Consider the following 23,004-nt stretch of genomic DNA (forward strand, 5'->3'; position numbering starts at 1 on the left):
GAAGCAAGGGGGAGATACAGAGAGAAACATCAATGTGAGAGAGACATATTAATTGGTTGCCTCCCACACGTGTCCTGACTGGGGCTGTGGATTGAGCCTGCAACCGAGGTACCTGCCCTTGACCAGAATCGAATCCTCAACCCTTCAGTCCATGGGCCAACACTCTAAACACTGAGAAAACTGGCTAGGGCAATTCCCAGGTATTTTTTGTTATAAATGGGATTGTTTTCTCAGTTTCCCTTTCTGATAGTTCATTATTGGTGTATAAAAATGCAAGTGATTTCTGGATATTTCTTTTGTATTCTGCTACTTGATTGAATTCATTTATCAGTTCCAGTAGGTTTTTGGTGGAGTCTTTAGGGTTCTCTGTGTACAGTATCATGTCATCTGTTATCTTGTCATTTTTGATTAATGGCCCCTATGGCAGCACTCCCAGGTTATACCATGAAAAGGGGCTGTGGGTGGTGAGTACAGTTAGTCCATGAGAATGAGCTTTGAAGCTACATGGTGCAAGAACAAAAAGACAAGGAAGCAGCACGGGCCAGTGATTTTTAGTTCAGTTTTTATGTCTTCCTATTCGGATGAACTGCTGAGAACCAAAATGAAGAGGCGTTTCATGGAACAGTCTGTCCAGGATCACTGGCAGACTGTACTCCTGGTAATAAGCCACTCTGACCAAATTAAATCCTAGTGGTAGGCTTCAGCTCAGATTTCCTAACCACAGTGCAAAAGGCAATCGAGTGGGCAGGTCTTTGAATAGAGTTGGCATCCTTTCATCCCATTTTTTTTGTACTTTTCCTATATTTTTCTGATTAAATGGAATTTTGAAGCATCCCAGTAACCAAGTAGTATAAATATTGTTTCTTTGCCTCTAGATTTCCATCCTATGAGCTACACCAAGAAGTTATTAAAACCAGACTTGCTAGCCCTTCATATGTGTTTCTCTTTGCTGTTCCAGAGTTACAAACCACACCTGAGCGAGGGAAGGTCGGAGCTTTGAATGGGATGAGTAATTGAATTCTTTCCATTAGGTTAGAATGGGTTTTAGTAGCCTAAAACTAAGATGATTTCTTTATACCTGAAAGTAATTGGAAAAGCCTCAAGATCCAGCCGTGGAGGAGCCCACACAGGGGAGAGAGCCCACAAAGCTTGTTTCAAGGCAGTGGTGAGAGAAAATTGTTTCTTCTTCCATTCACCCTACAGAGCCCAGCCTGTGCAATAAAATTGATTTACAGATGTCTCACTTTGTTCTTGTGATAGAAACAATCTTATAGCAATCAAATTTTGCAACTAAAGTCTCAGGTTACATCCAGAATGGACCTGCAGTATTTCAACGGTTTTTTTACACTGAGTTACTGCTGCTCTTCTTTATATATAAATTTTTTTCTAATTACAGCTTTAGTCTTCCCTTCTTCTAGGTAAGGTTTATTACATTGCTCCATCTTAGAATTGCCCTGCTTCCTGACAGCATCCAATCCAGAGCAGACCCCTGCTTCCTTGAACCCTCCCCCAAGTTGTCTTATAGGAGGGGGTCAGCAAAGAAGGGAGCCACATTCTCTAGGTCAGGGGTCCTCAAACGTTTTAAACGGGGCCAGTTCACTGTCCCTCAGACTGTTGGAGGGCCGGACTATAGTTTAAAAAAAAAAACTATGAACAAATTCCTATGCACACTGCTAAGTCAGCTGCTAAGCAGGACAGGCTGCGGCGGCAAAAACACCCAGCAGGCCGGATAAATGTCCTCGCGGGCCACATGTGGCCCGCGGGCCGTAGTTTGAGGACCCCTTCGAGTTGTACCATCACTTTGGTTTTATTGAACCTTTGCAGGGGGAAGATGTGCACAAGTGATTAGTGGCTACTTAATGAATGTCTACTCCTTTCGCATTAGCTGGTGCATGCTAGGGGTGCATTAAATACTAGTGGAATTAATCTCTGCATTATATAGGTAATTAGCAATTTGTCCAAAGTTTTGTCAACATTTAGCTGAGCACTGTCTTGACTGGAAGCAGAAATGGAACGTTGCAGAGTAGGTCCACAAATTGCTGCTGAAAGACAATACCCGCACTAGTTTTTTCAATCCGTGCCCGCAAGCTGCACTGTTGGCCCTGGGCCTACCGCCTCCAGCGAGCGGCCCAAACCCGCCTGGCCGCTGATCGCTGTGCGCAGGCGCTATTTCCCTAGCACGCAAGCGCTGAATCCGGGCTGTGTTTTCCAGTCTGCGGGCTTTGATTGGCTGAACCTTGGTGGTCCCGCCCTGGGAACCGGAAGTTCATTTTAGACTCGGAGGCCGCGGAGGGCTCCGCGCTCAGCCAGCTCTTCTGGGTGAGCTGCGCTCCGGGTTCGCCTGGGGCTCTGCCCAGGGGAGTCCTGGTGCGCGGGCGGGGCAGGCCCGAACATTGATTTGTCCCCTCCGCCCGAGGATCCCGGGGTGGGCAGATCCCTCGGGGCCGCCCCTGCTTGTGTTGGGTGCCAGGCTGTCACCCCAGAACGGTTTGCTGCAGGCTTTGCTTGTCGTTCCACCCCACCCACTGGAACCCGAACCCGGGCCAGGGCGGGCCCTTGGGGTGTCCCTTCCATTCACTGGCCCTGCACCTTTGCTAGGGATCGTCCCCTAGCGCAGTATTGACAGTTCAGAAACCGAGACGCCCCTACGGACATTTGGCATTTCGCTCCCCAGAGGAAGGGGCTCCCTGTGTAGCTGGATTAGATCTTAGATCTAAAGTTCTCAACAGATCTAAGTTACTGCTAATTTGTAAACTTCTGGAAATTTTTCTCTGGTCTTCCACTCTGGGGTTAAGGCCAAATGCGTGCACCTTGCACATACTGTAGTACTAGTTAATAATGACAAGCTTTTACATGCATACTCTTGCTGGCGCTGTATACACTCAATTTTTGGTATGTATTCAGAAGCTAGAGGTATAGGTGTGTATCTAAGCATTATCTGTATTAGCATATGTTCTAGAACTGTATCCAATATGGTAGCCACTAGCTACATAGGCAACTGAGTACTTGAAATGTGCCTGGTCCAAATTGAGTTGTGCAGTAAGTATAAAACAGCAAAATTTTTGAGAATTACTATGAAAAATATAAAGTAGCTCAATAGTTTTTTAATATAACATGTTGAAGTAGCAGTATTTTGGGTAAACTAGGTTAAGTAAAATGTATTATTAATTTCACCTGTCTGGTGTGTTTTTTTAATTATTATTATTGATTTTAGAGAAGAAGGGAGAGGGAGAGAGAGATAGAAACATCAATGATGAGAGATGATAATTGATCAGCTGCCTCCTGCAAGCCCCACACTGGGGACCCAACCTGTAACCAGGCATGTGTCTTGACCTCCAGGTTCATAGGTCGACGCTCAACCACTGAGCCACACCGGCTGGGCTCACCTGTCTGTTTTTTAACATGGCTGCTACACAATTTTAAATTCTATCTGTGGCTTGCATTATGTTTCTATTGAACAGCAATGTTCTAGAAAGGGATCAGCAAACTGGGACCTGCAGCTGAATCCAGCCTGCCTGCTTTAGGAAAAAAGATTGATTGAAGCAAAGCCATGCTCGTTCATTTCTGCATTGGCAATGTTGCTGTTCCTGCTGCAAGAGCAGCAGAGTTGAGTAGTGCATACTGAGATCGGATGGCCTGTGAGGCCTAAAATATTTGTTTGTTTGGCCTTTTAAAGAAAAAGTTTACCAACCCCCTGTTCTAGAACAATGCCTGGTATTATACTAGCTATATGTAAACCTTTTCATTGTAGTCCTGTGTAATTGTCAGTCAGGCTTACTGTGTGACAGGTGTAGTTCTAAGGACTTTATAAGGACTATGTCGTTTAATTCTCATATTAATCCTAGGATGTTGGATTTCCCCCCTTTTGTAGATGAGGAAAATGAGGCACAGAATGTTCATGAAGCCTACCCAGCATGCTCAACACACCTCACTTCTGGAACTGTACCTTCTTGAACCTCCTTATCCCCACATGGCTTGACTCCTGGACCCCACTTGATTAGCCCACAGTAGACACCATGTTTCTTTTTGTTTTTTAACAGAATTTCTGTTAATGATTTTATTTTATTTTATTTATTTATTTATTTATTTATTTATTTATTTATTTATTTATTTTAAATCCGTGTTGTTAATCCTCACCCGTGGATATTTTTCTATTGATTTTTTTAGAGAGAGTGGAAGGGAAGGGGAAGAGACAGAGAGAGGGGCTCGAGCCTTCAACCGAGGTATGTGCCCCTGACCAGAATCTAACCCAGGATCCATCAGTCCTCAGGCCAGTGTTCTACCCACTGAGCCAAAACAGCTAGGGCTGTTAATGGTTTTTTTTTTATACTAAAATTGAGATGAGATTAGTCTCTTGTAGAAGAAGCTGAGGGAGCCCTAAGCTCGGTGCAGTGGGTACAAGCAGGGTCATCTGTATGAAAAGAATGAACTTCACAAGCAGAGAGGAGAGAGCCTCCTGAATTTAACAAAAAGTATTTGTTGAGTAATTCTGAGCATTGGCCAGGGCTTTGCCCGGTGTGTGTCAGGGAATGAAACATGTCATTCCTAGGGTCTTGTGGGGGAGACAGACAATAAAGAAAATTTAATGTGATATGCAGCATGAAAAAAACTGGGCAAATACTTGATGTTTTTAACAGGTTTCCTCATCTGCAAGATGGAGAGAAGCCTGTCTCGGTTATTGTGCGGATCGAGATGACGTGAGTGTACGGCAGGTGGAGTTGCTCAATAAATACACATTGCCTTCTGCTGCTAGGAGGTAAGAGAGAAAATGAATATGGGGAATTGGGTGCATCCTAGCACCTAAAACAGGGCAGTCACCACGTGTAATTTATAGAGAAGGTTCTCAGCTTGGTTGTGCCCAGCAGGTGTTTTTAATATTTCCTGATTTAATGGGGCTCATCTAGCAAAAGCGCAGTCAGAGAGGTTCCGTGCGTTCAGTCTAGGAGCAGGACGGGGGGTTGATAGCAGCGACCCTGGGACGTTCCTGCTGCGGGCAGGGAGTTAGGCCTGTGCAGTGGTGGCAGCTCTGGTTTAAATCAGAATCGCCTGGAGAGCTGACAGAATGAATACCAGGCCTACCTTCGGAGATTCTAATTCATTATGATATCATTCTATCCCACAAGGGCCTGGCGTTGTTGTTTTTGCTGCTGACTTTCTCCAGATGGTTCGGATTTGCAGTGAGGATTGAGAACCACTCATGGTGAGTGATACAGGCCAGGCACAGGGAGCTACTGGAGCAAAGGCCCGGAGCTGGGAAGTTGGCCGTGCCTTCGGTGGTTCAGCCGGGCACAGGGGGGTGGGCTGCAAGGAGGGTTTTCATTACCTGGCCAAGGACCTTGGTTCCATCCTGAGAGCAGAAGGGAATCCCTGAAGGGCTCTAAGTGGAGAGAGGATGACCCCTCTAACCAAGTGCCGGGAAGGCAGTGAGGATGCAATTGGAGCTGGTCAGATGATGGCAAGCCCAGATTCGGTGTCCTCCTATGTGAGTTCCTAGTGGATCATGTCTATCTTTGTGGATCATAATTGGCTGAGTTTTTCTGTCTGTATTCCACTGAGCTGGCAGCTCCTTCGAGGCAGAGAATATTGAAGCTCAGCATCTATCATGTACTAGACACATACTAAATGTTTTATTAAATGAACTATGTAGAACTCGAAACTGGACACACAGCTCACTTTGTCTTTTTAGGACAGTTCTCAAAATTTGTATCCCAGTTGCTTCCACACTAGACCCCCCTAGGGCCGTGGTTGGCAAACTGCGGCTCGCGAGCCACATGGGGCTCTTTGGCCCCTTGAGTGTGGCTCTTCCACAAAATACCACGGCCTGGGCGAGTCTGTTTTGAAGACATGGCGTTAGAAGTTTAAGTTTAAAAAATTTGGCTCTCGAAATTTCAATCGTTGTACTGTTGATATTTGGCTCTGTTGACTAATGAGTTTGCCGACCACTGGCCTAGGGTAATAAGTGCTTTATAGTCACCAGATTGTCCCATGGGGGGGGGGGGTAGAAAGTTTGACAGGATTTAAATGCTGTTAAAAAGATGGAGAGCCCTAGCCGGTTTGGTTCAGTGGATAGAGCGTCAGCCTGCGGACTGAAGGGTCCCAGGGTCAATTCCGGTCAAGGGCACATGCCCAGGCTGTAGGCTCGATCCCCAGTAGGGGGCCTGCAGGAGGTAGCGGATCAATGATTCTCTCTCATCATTGATGTTTCTGTCTCTCTTTCCTTCTCCCTTCCTCTCTGAAATCAATAAAAATATATATTTTTAAAAGATGGAGAATGGAAAACAGTATGGCAGATCCTTGAAAAATTAAAAATAGAATTACCATATGGTCCAGCAATCCCACTTCTGAGTATACACCCAAAGAATTGAAAGCAGAGCCTCAAAGAGGTATTTGTACCCCCCTGTGCTCATAGTATCTTTATTCACAAAAGCCAAAAGGTGGAGGCAACCCAAGTATCCATCAATGGATGAATGGATAAGCAAAATGTGGCCTCTGTACTCAATGGAATATTTTTCAGCCTTATAAAGGAAGGAAATCCTGGCATGTGCTGCAACATGGATCAACCTTGATGATATTATGCTAAGTGAAATAAGCCAGTCATAAAAAGACAAATACTGTATGATTCGCCTTATATGAGGTATATAACGTAGTGAAATTCCTAGATATAGGAAGTAGAATGATGGTTTCCCAGGGCTGCAGGTAAGGGGGAGAGAACGGAATGGGGAGTTAGTGTTTAAGGGCACAAATTTTGTTTTGCAAGATGAAAAAAAGGTTCCGGAGGTTGGTTGCACAACACTGAATGCACTTAACACCTCTGAAGTGTAGACTCGAAAAGGGTTAAGATGGTAAATTCTGTGGTCTGTAATTTACCACAATTAAAAATGGAAAATGAATAAATATGGAGGAGAGCTGAATAGAGGGACATACGGAATGAAGAGCAAAGTGCTTACACATGAATGCATTCACTTCTGTAGATTGATGTGAGTAAGGGACAAGTTTTGCTGGGATGCCAGACTGCTGCTCTCATGGCACTGACGCCCTGAAGCTGCAGTTCAATTCCCCTTCAGAGTCTCCTTGAGACTCTGACCCTTCGTTGAGAAATTCTGACCTGAGTTAAATATTGCCTAATCGCCATGTGGGCATTGTAGACCTGTCTCTTATTAACCACCTTGCTAACCTCCAGCTAATTTCAATCCTGATTTCTTTGGTATGCATGCATATAGAGTGAATATAGAAGGCAGGCAGGATGAATATTTCTTCTTGGTTAGGATACTTTCCAGCAAGTGGGGGAGGGCTTGAGACCTCATCATCATGACATGGCTGCTTGACTTCCTCCAGATCCCAAGATGTCAGGTGGACAATTTTGAGACAAATATCCAGCAATTGAGGGTGTGCATTTTTTATTTTTCTGTGCTATATTGCATGTTCTTTGTTTACTGAGCCTTTGCTTTTAGGGGAAGTGGAATCTTCAAAAAGGAAAAGCAATGGCCATGAAGTACTGAATGGGTAATTAGAAAAATAGCCACTTAAGATCCTGAATTGATGGCCCATTGCGTGACTATTAAATGACTGAAAAAAAAACACACACAAAAAAAACCTGCCAAGGTGGTCTACATTCTGGTGGTAAAAATGCAAGACTCAGGAATCTTGAACAGGGAAACACCAGAAGGGACCTCATAGTTGTGGGCAAGAGTGCTTAATGTTTTAAAGGGTACTTAATTCTTATGTTTGGTGGTAAAGTTTGAGGGGAGAGTCAACTGTTTTAGAGTCAGGGTAGACTCCTGAGGAAACTATGAATGCTAATCTGAATGCAAACCCATGGTGATGGAGCACCTTCGCGGTATTCCAAGCCAACTCCAGAGGGAAGGTTTGTTGGCCCACTTACATGGCTATTTTTCAGTAGGCACATATATATTTTTAAAATCTTTTTCAAAATAGATATATATTCATTGATCTCAGAGAGGAAGGGAGAGGGAGAGAGAGAGAGAAACATCAATGATGAGAGAGAATCATTGATTGGTTGCCTCCTGCACACCCCTATTGGGGAATAGAGCCTGCAACCCGGGCATGTGCCCTGACCAGGAATCTAACCGTAACCTCCTGGTTCATAGGTCGACACTCAACCACTGAGCCACACCAACAGGGCTAGACACATATTTTAAATGTATATAGAGTTTATCATGAAATTATATTTGACTAATAACTTTTGTGATTATAAAAATAATACATAATCATCATAGAAAATCTGAAAAGAGGAAGAGAACAAACAAAATCACCTAAATCTTGCCATTCAGAAAATCCCAGTCTAAAATTTTGTGTATATATTTTCACATGTGATTTTTAAGTAAAATTTGGTTCAGACTCTATATGTTGTTTTTAAATAACAGCTTTATTCAGATATAATTTATATACCATACAATTCCCCTGTTTGGCATGTACACGTTGGTGTACAAGATGAAAAGCGTTCTGGAGGTTGGTTGCACAACACTGAATGTACTCAACATTACTGAACTGACCACTTGAAATGGGTTAAGATGGTTAATTTTAATGATATGTGTGGGTTTTAGTATATTGACAGTTGCACAACTTTGTCACCACAATCACCTTTAGAGAAGATTTTCCACCTACCCCAAGAAAAGCTGCACCCCTTAACAGCCACTCCCCTTCTCATTCCACCCACTGTTGCCCCCACCCTCCAGCCCTAGCCAACCACCAGTTTCCTTTGTGTCTCTATGAATTTGCCTATTCTGGACATTTCGTATAAATGGAATCACACAGTATGTGGTCCTCTGTGCCTTTAACTTAGCATAGTGTTTTCAAGGGTCATCCATATTGTAGTGTGTATCAGAATCTCATTTCTTTTCTTTTTAAAATTTTTTTATTGATTTCAGAGCGGAAGGGAGAGGGAGAGAGATAGAACCAGCAATGGTGACAGAAAATCATTGATTGGCTGCCTCCTGCACGCCCCACACTGGGGATCGAGCCCACAACCTGGGCATGTGCCCTGACCAGGATTCGAACTGTGACCTCCTGGTTCATAGGTGGACGCTCAACCACTGAGCCATACCGGCCAGGCAGAATCTCATTTCTTTGTATTGGCAAATATCATTCCGTTATATGGATGTACTACATTTTTGTGTATTCATCCATCAGTTGATGGACATTTGGATTGTTCCTACTCTTTGTTATGAATAACTAGAGGCCCAGTGCATGGAATTCGTGCATGGGTAGGGTCCCTAGCGGCTGCTGGCTGCTAGCTGGGGCCTTCCTTCCTGTGGTTGGCCGGTTGGCCCCGCTTGATTAGGGTGTCCAATCAGGGCAAGAACCAGCGCGGGGGGGAGGGGGGGGGAGCTGCAGGTGGTTGGTGGGCTGGCCCCACCCTCTGGTCGAACTCCTGGTCAAGGGGACAGTTTGCATATTAGGCTTTTATTATGTAGGATGCTGCTATGAACATTCATGTTTAACCATTTGGGACCTTCTCATTTCTTAGTTTGAAGAAAATTATTAGATTTCCAGCCTCCACATCTCTCATTTCCTTAAAGTAATTTATAGAAGTAGATTTGCTGTCTAAAAGGACATTACATGTTACAGCACTTGTCAGATGGTTTCTAGGAAGACTACATTCATTCTCTCTGTAATCGCTTCAGTGTTATTAGCCTATGTATGTTCAGTGATGGTTATTTAATACCAAGTGCTGTAAAATAGGAATCCATGAATTTTTTTATTGATTTTTTTTTTTATAGAGAGGAAGCGAGAGATAGTTAGAAACATCAATGAGAGAGAAACACCGATCAGCTGCCTCCTGCATGCCCCCTACTGGGGATCAAGCCTGCAACCAAGGTACATGCCCTTGACCAGAATTGAACCTGGGGCCCTTTAGTCTGTGGGCCGACATTCTATCCACTGAGCCAAACCAGTCAGGGAGGAGTCCATGAATCTTTTAAAAGACAGGGTTCCTGCCTTCAAGACGCTTATGTTCACATTTAGCCAGATGGGCAGATCTACGTAGATCCACAAGTGTCATGTAGGCATGATGGTGTACATTATGTGGAGACAAACATAGACTGGTGAGGTACAGTAAACATTTGCCTGCCTGGGATGAGATTCACTCAGATATAATCATCAAGCAACTTTTTACACCTAAAAGTAAAAAAAAAAGAAAAAAGTTAACAGAGCCAAACTCCAGCCTAGGGACCAGTTAGTCCAATGTCATAAATCCTATGGATCGCTTAGTCTAAACCAGTGGTCGGCAAACTCATTAGTCCACAGAGCCAAATATCAACAGTACAATGATTGAAATTTCTTTTGAGAGCCACATTTTTTAAACTTCAACTATATAGGTAGGTACATTGTTATTAACTTAATTAGGGTACTCCTAAGCTGGCCTTTGCTAAAAACTCAAGGGGCCAAAGAGCCGCATGTGGCTCGTGAGCCGCAGTTTGCCGACCACTGGTCTAAACCTTTACCCCGTTGTTCAGAAGACTCAGATGTCAGCACAGGGGGCCCATCAGACCTGGCTCCGGCTGCCTCCCAACCTGTGCTAGCTCATGACTTCTTTAGATTCTTTGGGACATCTAAAGAGCATCCCCTTTTGCCCTGTTTCTCATTCTTTTATATTCAGAAAAGTACCATGTAAAGATTATAAAATTAGCCTGGCCGCCATGGCTCAGTGGTTGAGCTTCGACCTATGAACCAGGAGGTCATGGTTCGATTCCCGGTCAGGGCACAAGCCCGGGTTGTGGGCTCGACCCCCAGTGTGGGGCATGCAGGAGGCAGCCAATCAGTGATTCTCATTATTGATGTTTCTATCTCTCTCCCTCTCCCTTCCTCTCTGAAATCAATAAAAATATTTTAATTTCTAAAAAAAAAAAAAGATTATAAAATGAGCAAGTAGCTCCCTTATATAGCTGAATATGGGAAGAAGTTTCCAGACTTGCTCAGTCGTACCCTGTTGATGTTGACACTGGCATGATTTCATCCCCAACATGACCACCAGATTCCATGCACAGGAAGTGACCAGTCTTGATTCGGGAAGCTCACTGATTTGTAAAATCTGAGGTGGCAAAAGTTATAGCAGATCTTTAAGCAGCCATTCATGCAGAAGCTGTTTACAGTGCTGCTTTAAAAAAAAAAAAAACTACTGAGAATCAAACTTTTTTTTAAAATATATTTTATTGATTTTTTACAGAGAGGAAGAGAGAGGGATAGAGAGTTAGAAACATCGATCAGCTGCCTCTTGCACACCCCCTACTGGGGATGTGCCTGCAACCAAGGTACATGCCCTTGACCGGAATTGAACCTGGGACCCTTGAGTCTGCAGGCCGACGCTCTATCCACTGAGCCAAACCGGTTTTGGCGAGAATCAAACTTTTTAAACTAAACCATGCCACACTGCAGATCCCGTTTTCTAACATGCCACACCCATTTTTGTTACCCAACTCCTTTAGCAAACACCATGTAGGTCACTGGCAGAAAGTGCCACGCTAATATCAGGAAGCTGTGATTGGCAAACACAAGCCTAAGAAAATGGAAAACTCTTTTTTTCTTTGCAGCTGTGAAAATGTCTGCCAAGCCCCAGCTAGCTGCCAGAGCTTCCCTTATTGAGCAGCTGATGTCTGAAGGGAACTTTGAGGATCTTGGCAACCACCTGATAGAGCTAGAGACTCTGCACGTGACCAAGGAGCATCTCCAGCAGACACATGTGGTCAGGGCTGTGTACCGTGTCCTCAAAAACTGCCCCACGGTGGCTTTGAAGAAGAAGGCCAAGTGTCTACTGTCAAAATGGAAAGCTGTTTATCAGGATCCTTATTTCAAACCAAGTGACAGCCCCACATTCTTCCCTGCGGGTGGAAAGGCCAAACATTCAGGACTGAATTATGACTCACGTCCAGATGAGACAGTGGGAGGCTCCAGTTCTGATTCTCTGCTGTCTTCCCAAGATGTTCTAGCAAAAGCCACTGAAATGATTGTGCCTGAAAATAGCCCTAGTGGAATGGAACGTCAGGAAGAGCATGTCAAGGGTGGCGACCCTCAATCCACTGACCAGAGATCAAGTGCATTGCTCCATCCGGCAGTGCCCGTGAGAATGAAATGCACAGAGCTTCTTTATGAAGCTTTAACTAGTTCTTCTGCAGATCAGCCCAAAGCCGAGTTGTGGCAGAACTTTGCAAGAGAAATCGAAGAGCACGTTTTTATCCTGTATCCAAAGAACCTCAAAAAATATAAAACTTGTATCAGAAGCAAAGTTGCCAATCTGAAGAACCCCAAAAATTCTCACCTACAACAAAACTTGCTCTCTGGGACCATGTCGCCAAGGGAATTTGCCGAAATGACGGTCATGGACATGGCAAGCAAGGAGTTGAAACAGTTGAGAGCTTCCTACACGGAATCTGGCATTCAGGAGCATTGCCTTCCCCAAGTGATGGAGGGCACCCCGACAGAGAAAATCAAATGCAGACGCTGTGAGAAGTTCAATTGCAAGGTCACTGTAATTGACAGAGGGACACTTTTCCTTCCAAGTTGGGTGCGGAATTCAAACCCAGATGAACAAATGATGACCTATGTAATCTGTAATGAATGTGGAGAACAGTGGTACCATAGCAACTGGGTGTGCTTGTAATTGTAAATAAATGCTCTGGGCCTGGCACATATCTTAAATGTATATAGATTTTGTCAGGAAATTATATTAGACTAACAACTTTACGATTATGAAAATCAGAAAAGAGTAAGAGAACGAACAAAAATCACCTAAATCTTGCCGTTCAGGAAATCCCAGTCTAAAATGTTGTGTATCTATTTTTGGCCTTTTCACATGTGATTTTTAAGTAAAGTATATGAATTTTTAAATAACAGCTTTATTCAGTTGGTTGGGCATCCTCTTGGATTCTCTGTCAGGGCACTTGCCCGGGTTGCGGGTTCTGTCCCTGGTAGGGGGCATGCATGCAGGAAGCAGCCAATTGATGTTTCACTCTCACATTGATGTTTCTCTTTCCCTCTCCCTCCCTTCCTCTCTCTAAAAATTAATAAAATTATTTTTTAAAGTAAAATAAATAAATGTTCTGAACAACAGATAACTGGAGTAAAACCTTTTATTTATATCACCCTTTTATACTTGTTTTTAAAATCCTATACAACCCTAAGAAGCCCAGTCGGTGTGGCTCAGTAGTTGAATGTTGACCTATGAACCAGGATGTCACAGTCAGGGCACATGCCCAGGTTTCGGGCTTGATCGTACAGGAGGCAGCTAAACAATGATTCTCTCTCATCATTGATGTTTCTATCTCTCCCTCTCCCTCTCTGAAATCAATATATAAATATATATATATTTTAAAAACCCTAAGAAAGTCGTTTGCTGAAGTCCACACCACTATCACTAAAAGTTGATCCTGTCCAAAATAGTTTGAGAAGCGCTACTTTAGCAATAGGCCAGTAGTTATCAACAGTGGCTGCGTATTGGAATCACTTGGGGAACTTTGAAACTCCACAGAGGCTGAGGGCCACCCCTAGAAAAATCACATCTGAATCTGTGGGCTACAACCCGGGCGTCAACATTTCCTTTTTCATTTTTTTTTCTCTAAATACGTTTTATTGATTTTTTAGAGAGAGAGGAAAGGAGAGGGATCGAGAGAGAGAAACATCGATCGGCTGCCTCCTGCATGCCCCCACTGTGCCCTGACCGGAAATGGCACCAGTGACCTCTTGGTTCCTGGGATGATGCTCAACCTCTGAGCCACACGGGCCGGGCTCCTTTTTAATTTCTCAAGTTATTTTGAGATGCTGTCAGAGTTGAGAACTGCTCATACCTAGGCTCTCACTTGATCATTTTCATGGCTTTAAGACTGTTGTTCTGTATACTTTACAGATGATGAAACAGGTCCACAGAGGCGCTGTGACTTGCCCAGGCTACACACCACAGATAGCCCAACTCGAGCTGCTTCCAGATTTTCTTCCTCCAAATTCATGTCAGCAACTGCCTCAATATTGACTTCTTTTTTAAAAAAATCCTCACCCAAGAACATGTTTCTCATTGATTTTCAGAGAGAGAGGAAGGGAGAGGGAGAGAGAGAAACATCAATCGGTTGCCTCCCATATGCACCACCACCAGGCATCGAACCCACAACCCGGGTATGTGCCCTGAATAGGAATCGAACCTGTGGCCCTTCTGTGCACTGGACAATGCTCCAACCAACTGAGCCGCACCGGCCAGGCTACTTTGACTTCTGAGAAATGTGTTCCGAGGTTTGCAGGACTAAGCGAGTAGTGCCTTTAGGCTCTAACATTGTGTAACTCGAGCTTTGTTATTTTTCCCTGCTTTTCTCAGTTTACAGTTCTCCCTTAAGCCATGAAAGTTACCCTATAACTAACCCTACAGTGTTTTATTTTGAGTCCTTGATTAGTTGAAGGAGTTATGGGGGGTTTTTCTTTGCAAAGTTCTCCAGGGTGTGTAAACTCTTCAACCATGACAGTTTCTGATGTTAGGGAGTCTTCGTGTTCTCAAGGGCATGTGTTTTAGGTCCGTAGGGGAGGACGAAGCACCTGGGAGGCTGCAAATTAGACTGAAAAAGACAGCTTAACCAGAGAAAACCAGTTTATTACCACTTGCTACATGATACCCACAGAAGAAACTCAGTGATGAGGAACTCAAAGGGGTGGTTAGAACTTGGGCTTCTATGGCATTTTAACAAAGAACAAGAAATTTGTAGAGAAGACAAAGGAAAGTAAATATATGGGGAACCTAATGGGAGGCAGTGGTTATTTAGTTGTTGGTTTGGGTAGTCTCAGTGCCATCTCGTCTCCAGTGATAAGGTTGTTACCCGCTTCCTGGTAAGGAATTCGTGAGGGGAATTTCTGTTCTGCTTTCATGAGGGCAGGAAGCTCATCCTGTGTCTGCTTTTTCTCATTCGCTTTCAGCTCAGAATGATCCCTCTATCAGGATGGCGTATCCCGGGGTGGCATACTCTGAACCCCTCTAGATCTGAAGTTCCACATCTACTTACGTAAAAACAGGAATTAGTCAGAGGAAGGCCATTGCTTCAGCCTTGGACTCTCCCAGCAGTTCTCTAATAAATGAATTGAAAAGGAAAGGACTTCTTTGAGGCCTGGCAAACAGTGTTTAAGCAAGTGGTATAATTGTTTAAACACAACCAGCCTTCTGTGTGGTGGCAGCTGATTTTTTTTTTTCTCTTTTAAACATTCATAGAAGCCATGCCGGTGTGGCTCAATGGTTTAGCGCTGACCCCATGAACCAGGAGGTCATGGTTGGATTCCCGGTCAGGGCATGTGCCCAGGTTGCAGGCTCGACCCCCAGTGTGGGGCGTGCAGGAGGCAGCCGATTGATAATTCTCTCTCATCATTAATGTTTCTCTCTTTCCCTCTCCCTTCCTCTCTCTGAAATCAATAAAATATACTTTAAAATAAATATTCATAGAATGTTCATTGTAATAGCTTCAACAAGTTTACTTCTGAAAAATAAAAAAATAAGAGTACAAGTTTATTTCTGAGTTATCTGCCAACCAGATGACCTACACATTTTCATAAGTTCTTTTCTCCTAACTTGTTAACTTGCTCTGCCAGACCCTGAAGGCCTAAGCCCACTACAGTTTACCTGCCTCACCACAGAATCCCCCCAAAGGTGCTCAAAACTAAAAGACCTTTGTGTTTCAAATGGTTTTGAAGAAATCTCTTGAGGCCATCGAGTGTGAATTCTATTTTGGTCCCTTTTCTCCCTGTGACTTCCCAGAGCTGCTTATTGTGATGTGGCATATTAGTCTTTTAAAGAGAAACTTGCAAAGTCACCTAAAACTTCAAGTTTCACAAAGTGTGGTTTCATGTGACTTGGAATGATCTTAAAGACTATTCAGTGGGTATGAAAGAGCACAGTACGTGAAACCCAAGTGTGATTAGTTCATGTCACTCTTTGCTTTTTGGTTAGGGTTTTTTTTTGTTTTTTTTTTAGTCTGTGTGTTTCGGGGTTTGGGGATTTTTTTTGTGGGTAGTTTTTATTTATACTGGAATTTTGCAACCTAAATGTGCAGACAAAAACACCTGAAATGGAAATTCCTTTACTCTCCAAGACATAAAAATCTGGCTAGTCTTCCTCATTTTGTATTAACTTTGTTAGTGACTTTTGCAACTAGAGTCGGGAAGATAGTAATCTGGGTTTTTGCTTTAGATAGCATTATGTTTTCTAAGCATAGGTAAGCATTCTTTCACATCCTAGATCTTATTCCCTAAAAATAAAGGTGTTGTTGTTTTTTTTAATTTGTTTGTTTTTGTTAATCCTCACCAGAGGATATTTTCCCATTGATTTTTAGGGAGATTGGAAGAGAGAGAGAGAGAGAAACATAGATGTAAGAGAAACACGTCAGTTGGTTGCCTCCCGCTAGAGTCCCGACCAGAGCCCGGACTGGGGAGGAGCCTACAACCAAGGTATGTGCCCTTAACTGGAACCGAACCTGGGACCCTTTGGTCTGCAGGCTGACACTCTATCCACTGAGCCAAACCGGCCAGGGAAAAGGTGTTTTTTTAAATTGCTTGTGGGGTAAAGGATCATTTATTTAAAGTCTTTTTATAGGAAAAGGACCTAAGACTGGAAGGTGCCTGTCAAAGATGAGGCACAGCAAGCGTCCACAGGCTGAGGTGTCGTCACCAGCGGGGCGGGGGTTGCGGGGGGGCGAGGGGGAAGAGGTGAAGTTAAGGGCCATCGAATTCATAATAAGGACTCGGTCATGATAAGGACTTTGGGGGTTTTTCCAAGCTTGAGGGGAAGCCATGGAAGCTAAGGAGTTGGTGGTGATAAGATTGGAATGACCTTTAGGAAGGATCCCTGTGGCTTCTATGTTAACTTAAATGAGGAAGAAAGCAAGGGTGGATCAGGCGACCCAGTTAAGTGGCCATACCAATGGTCCAAATTTCATATACCTGGTTTCAAACACAAGGACACAAAGACAGCTCTCCCTGTATCCTTATGGTTGACAAAGTCCTTGATAATGGGGTTCAGGACATGCTACCCCAAAATATTTTAAGCTGAAGGAATCTGAGAAATGGCAGGTGCAGGAAGGACTCTCTGGTCTCCCCATTCTCCCTGGAGGCAGGTCATAGGCTAAATAGATAGAAACATCCATGATGAGAGAGAATCATGGATCGGCTGCCTCCTGCAAGTCCCCCACTGGGGATCGAGCCCACAACCCGGGCATGAGCCCTTGACTGGATTCGAACCTGGGACCCTTCAGTTCGCAAGCCAACGCTCTATCCACTGAGCCAAACCGGCTAGGTGCCCACCCACACCCAAGGAAAAGACCATTCTTATGTCTATAGATGGAAACATGATGAGAGGAACCGGAAAGAACAGGCCTCACTAGGTTTCCCTCAGATTACTACTATGGGCTCATAACCTTTGTTCTATCACATTTCCTCATGACTTTCCACTCTTCATCAAACCAAGTAGAAAAACACTCAGGTTTAACCGTTTCTTTGAGTATTTATTTCCTTATAAAAGCTCCCGTGTCTCATAAAACTTATGCTCAATAAATGTGTATGCTTTCCTCTTGTTAATTTGTCTTTTGTAACAGAGTCCCAGCCGGGAACCTGGACGGGTAGAAGAAAAACGATGTTTTCCTCCCATACATTGGCAATATTGCAAATGGATGCTTCATAAAATACAACCAACCCCAAACTCCCTACTTGTGGCCCCTAATCAGAAATAACAAACAGCACAGAAACTCTGCCCCATGCAAGTATAGCCTGGATCCTGGTTGCCATGGTTATGAGGAGTAGCTCTGCACTCGGCACAAACATCAGTTGTTATACCTGAATGCAGAAAGGCTCTCTTCATGGATTTTCCCACATCACTCTCCTTTTGTCCATGTCACTTCTTTCAAATCAAAACTTGGTACAATTGCAGCTCTGTCTCTTCCCCAGCCCTTCCTGGGATCAGAGGCTCCTTTCATTCCCCATTTCCATTTCCAAGGACCAGTCAGGAAGCCCGCGGCTGGCAGCGCTCCACTGCCTTTGCAAGGGCCCGGCCCTTCATCTTTCAGGTCAGATTGCTTTGTTATTTATAACTTACCAGTAAATGCAAAATATTTGACTCAAATATTTTTCTGTCTCTCAGAGGTATTTACTGTAAGGGCCTCGATTATAGAAGGCACCTTCTTTCTTTCTTTCTTTAATTTTAGAAGGTACCTTCTTGCTTTCAGAAGAGCCCACAGCCTGAAGGGAGAACCCATGACAACTTCATATAATCTCATTTGCAATACTGTTTAAAATTAGGTTTCCAGAGATGTAACTGTGTGTTACCAGAAAGACTGTACTGTAACGATTGCACATTGCTTTACACTTTGCCAGGTGCTGGGTGCAAAGAGATGACAAGACACCGTCCCAGGCCTCAGGACCCACAGATGCAGGTGGAACGCCAATGCCATGTAGCCAGTAGTCATTTTCCATTTTAAGAGACCGAAGAGGCAGGGGTGCAGGCGTCTAGGGCAGTGGTCGGCAAACTCATTAGTCAACAGAGCCAAATATCAACAGTACAACGATTGAAATTCCTTTTGAGAGCTGAAAACCGACTTCTGTGCATGGGCCACGAAGTTTCAATCGCACTGTACGTGCGCACCCGCATGTGGTATTTTGTGGAAGTGCTACACGGCTCTTTGGCCCCTTGAGTGTGGCTCTTCCACAAAATACCACGGCCTGGGCGAGTCTATGTTGAAGAAGTGGCGTTAGAAGAAGTTGAAGTTTAAAAAATTTGGCTCTCAGAAGAAATTTCAATCGTTGTACTGTTGACTTTTGGCTCTGTTGACTAATGAGCTTGCTGACCACTGGTCTAGGGGAATCAGGGAGGGCTTCATAGAGGCTGTGACCCTTCAGGCAAATCTTGAGGTTAGCCATCCATTCAGAGGAAGGGTGAAGGATGTTCCATCACCATATTCACTAGATTCCTGGCACTTTACATATCGTACAGCATCTCATTTAATCTTCACTACCACCCTGCCAGCATTTTATTTTTATTTTTAAAATATATTTTTATTGATTTCAGAGAGGAAAGGAGAAAGAGAGAGATAGAAACATCAATGATGAGAGAGAATCATTGATCGGCTACCTCCTGCACACTTCCTACTGGGGATCGAGCCAGCAACCCCAGCCTGTGTGCTCACGGGGGAATTGAACTGTGACCTCCTGGTTCATAGGTCAACGCTCAACCACTGAGCAACACTGGCCGGGCATTTAAGTGCATTTTGATATTTAAAAATGAGACAGAAAACCGATCAGACAAATCAGGCTCAAGGGTGTGGGGTTTCTTTGGGGATATGAAAATGTTCAGAAATTGATTGTGATAATGGTTGTACAACTCTGTGAATAAACACCATTGAATTGATTGCTTTGAATGGGTGAATTGTATGGTCTGTAAAGCTATTATGAAAAAAATCAGCCCGGCCAGCGTGGCTCAGTGGTTGAGCATCAACCTATGAACCAGGAAGTCATGGTTCCATTCCCTGTCAGGGCACATGCCCAGGTTGCAGGCTCCATCCCCAGTGGGGCCGTGCACGAGGCAGCCGATCAATGATTCCCATCACTGATGTTTCTATCTCTCCCCTCTCAATAAAAATATATTAAAAAATCAGCCCTAGCCGGTTTGGCTCAGTGGATAGAGCGTCAGCCTGTGGACTGAAGGGTCCCAGGTTCGAATCCAGTCAAGGGCACATGCCCGGGTTGTGGGCTCGATCCCCAGTGGGGGACTTGCAGGAGGCAGCCGATCCATGATTCTCTCTCATCATGGATGTTTCTATCTCTTTCTCCTTCTTCCTTCCTCTCTGAAATCAATAAAAATATATTAAAAAAAATATATATATATATATATATTAAAAAACCAAATGAACTGAGAAAGAGAATTGGAGACAGAATCTCTATTGGATATTTATCTCAGTGAGTCATTCTGAACCTTTCTGTACAATTCAGTGTCCAGCTTCCCTCATACCTATAATGGAGCAATACAGCAGCCTTCCTCAGGGGGGCTTACAGGAGGTGCCCGCCAGAACCACTGACAGATGAAGAGGAGCCAGCTGGCGGCCAGGCAGCGTGTTGGGCTCTGGCCTTGGCGTTTCTGCATAGAAGGCCCTTCCTCTTTCAGTCACACATCCAACAGGGCCAAAGCTTCGATCCACAATCATTGCTCCCCATTTCTCTCTGTTTCTTCCCCATTTCTCAAGCCACAGATTTGAGCTGCGCTGACAATGATATCAAGCCCCTGGAATAAAAAGCTTCTAGAATCAACCCAGAGCAGTTGCCACCTACGCCCCTGGTTAGATCTGTGCTCAGGAAAGGAACTGCAGATCAAATCAGCCCAGTGCTCTCGCTATTCGCAGTGAGGCCCTGCCGGGGAACACACCTGCCACAGGACCTTTGCACTGGCTGTTGCTTCTGCCTCGAATGCTCTTATCCCAGATTCCCAATGACTTCATTTACCTCTTTCAAGCCCTAGCTCAGTTGTCACCTTGGGCAGTGATACCTTCACCAAGTACCCTTTCTGATTTTTTTTTATAGAGCTTATTCACTATTTGGATACAATGCTTTACTTATTTATTTTGTTAATTGTCCATTTCCCACCCCCCTCCCTTCACCAAATTGTAAATTCCATAGGGTTAGGGATTTGTGTCTTCTTAGTTCACAGCTTATCCCCAGCCCCAAGAACAGTTCCTGGCACATGGAAAGCCTTCAACAAATATTTGCTGAATTAATGCACTTAAGAAAACCAGAATAGCCAGAAAGATGACATATCAATACATATGCACATTTATGTAAAGAATTAAAAAGCAGTTTAGAGGGAGTGATTGTAGTTTACAACAGGCAAAACAATTTGAGAGTGGAGACTTGGAACAGAGAAAACATGTTTTTCCCAGAATATTTTCGAGCTTTTCTTTCCCATGTAGTCTCTTTGAGTGAGCATCAGATACAAAGTCTCAGGCCACATGTGCTCAAATGCTAGGGCAGTGGTTGGCAAACTGCGGCTCGCGAGCCACATGCGGCTCTTTGGCCCCTTGAGTGTGGCTCTTCCACAAAATACCACGGCCTGGGCGAGTCTATGTTGAAGAAGTGGCGTTAGAAGAAGTTTAAGTTTAAAAAATGTGGCTCTCAAAAGAAATTTCAATCGTTGTACTGTTGATATTTGGCTCTGTTGACTGATGAGTTTGCCGACCACTGGGCTAGGGTATAAACAACCGTCCTGTTGTCTTAGGACATTTCCCTTTCTTTGCATGGTTTTCCATTTCAGTATTCCACACCATTTTCACCAGAGACAAATAAGGAAAAGGAGGTCAGAATCAACTTCTATTTGCTCATTGTTTTATTTGCCAGAAGACCCTGCAAGTATTTAATAAGGAACATCGTTGGAAGAATTGCTTGGTGATTTCTTTGTTGTTGTTGACTTAATTACCTATGTATTACAGACTGTCCTTGAGTTTATGTTGGTGGTTCAAATGTGCCTCTCTGAAACTAATTATATATATATATAGTTTCAACACAGAGTGTTTTAAGCTCATGTGCATTTATTTAGTTTTGTTACAATTCAGCAGTTTTTTTTTAACTTAAATTCTACAATTCAGCAGTTTTTAGTGTATTCACACAGTTGTGTAACCGTCACCGTTATCTAATTTCAGAACACTTTCACCATCCCCAAAAGAAACCTAGTCCCCATTAGCATTCACTTCCCGTCCCTCGCTCCCCCCAGCCCCTGGCAGCTACTCATCTACTTTCTGTCTCTCTGGATTTGCCAGCTCCAGACATTTCATATACATGGAATCATACCATATGTGCTCTTTTGTGTCTGGCTTCTTTCACATGAGTTTTTTTTTTTAAAGCTCAAGAAATAAACCTTGTTTTACTAACCAAAGGAACTGTGCTGACCTTTATTGAAAGTGCAGCTTTAACTGAATTTACGCAAATAACTTAACATTTATACCTGTTACAATTACACTTCTTCAAACTTTTGTGTGAATGATTATTTTTGGTTAACCACATGCAAAACTTGACATATTGAATGCAGAAAAACTCGAATCTTATCTACAAGATAAAGGTCATGTGATTTTTTTGTCCTTAAGAAAAAGGAAATACGGATATTTCCCCTCGTTTCTTAATTTAGTTGGCAAAGATGATTTAATAGAATTTCATCACTAAGGACTTTGAGGAGCCCTCAAGTTCATAATTTTCAGCAACATGTGGGGTTCAGTTTTTCCTCCCCTGCCTGTCTCCTTCCACATATGCACCCTCTGGCATAAAATTATTGTGCTTTTGAATTGTTTAGCTTGTTGTAAAGTAGTCTCTTCCTTACATAATTCCATTACATCATTAGGCTGGGGGATTTTACACTTAGCTCATCCGACGAATTTTCTGTATTCTATCTCTCCCCTGTTGTATCACTGCTTTACATTGCTTGTGGACATGTTTGGTTTTTCTTCCCCTCAAAGCCCCAAGGTTAACTGCTTAATGCAGTTTTGTAAAGTTGATGTTTATTCAAGTGGGAGTGGGATTTCAATATGAGTTCATCCATGTTTCTGTTCTGCATATTTCACCCCACACTTTGGAAGCACTGCATCTAACTTTAACAAACTGGATCAAGTGTTACTATTATGAATGTTTCAAACACAAAATAATGCATTCCAAATAATTTTTTATGTTTTTATTGATTTCAGAGAGGAAGGGAGAGGGAGAGCTAGAAACATCAATGGTGAAAGAGAATCATGGATCGGCTGCCTTCTGCACGCCCCCTGCTCAGATCAAGCCCACAACCCGGGCATGTGCCCTTGACCGGAATCCACCTGGGACCCTTCAGTCCATAGGCCGATGCTCTATCCACTGTGCCAAACCAGCTAGGGCCATTCCAAATAAATTTAATTCACGTTATGGAATTTGAAACTTACCAAATTAATAAAACAAAGCCCTGAGTCATAAGAGCTGTGTTAGATGGTTTTATTAATCAAATAATTTATGACCCTTCCAGTAGGGCAATTGTAG

The 23,004-nt window shown here is 43.6% G+C and overlaps 1 protein-coding gene across 1 annotated transcript; it reads left to right on the top strand.

The window, feature by feature from the left end:
* The first annotated feature begins 4,661 nt into the window (after positions 1-4,661).
* Positions 4,662-13,005, top strand: TCEANC (transcription elongation factor A N-terminal and central domain containing). The gene is made up of 3 exons (XM_028130260.2): positions 4,662-4,756; positions 5,124-5,200; positions 11,550-13,005. The coding sequence occupies exon 3, from the start codon at positions 11,558-11,560 to the stop codon at positions 12,614-12,616; it is 1,059 nt and encodes a 352-aa protein (XP_027986061.2). The 5' UTR covers positions 4,662-4,756; positions 5,124-5,200; positions 11,550-11,557; the 3' UTR covers positions 12,617-13,005.
* Positions 13,006-23,004: the final 9,999 nt, after the last annotated feature.

The sequence above is a fragment of the Eptesicus fuscus genome, chromosome 1, assembly GCF_027574615.1.
Source record: "Eptesicus fuscus isolate TK198812 chromosome 1, DD_ASM_mEF_20220401, whole genome shotgun sequence".
NCBI lineage: Eukaryota > Metazoa > Chordata > Mammalia > Chiroptera > Vespertilionidae > Eptesicus > Eptesicus fuscus.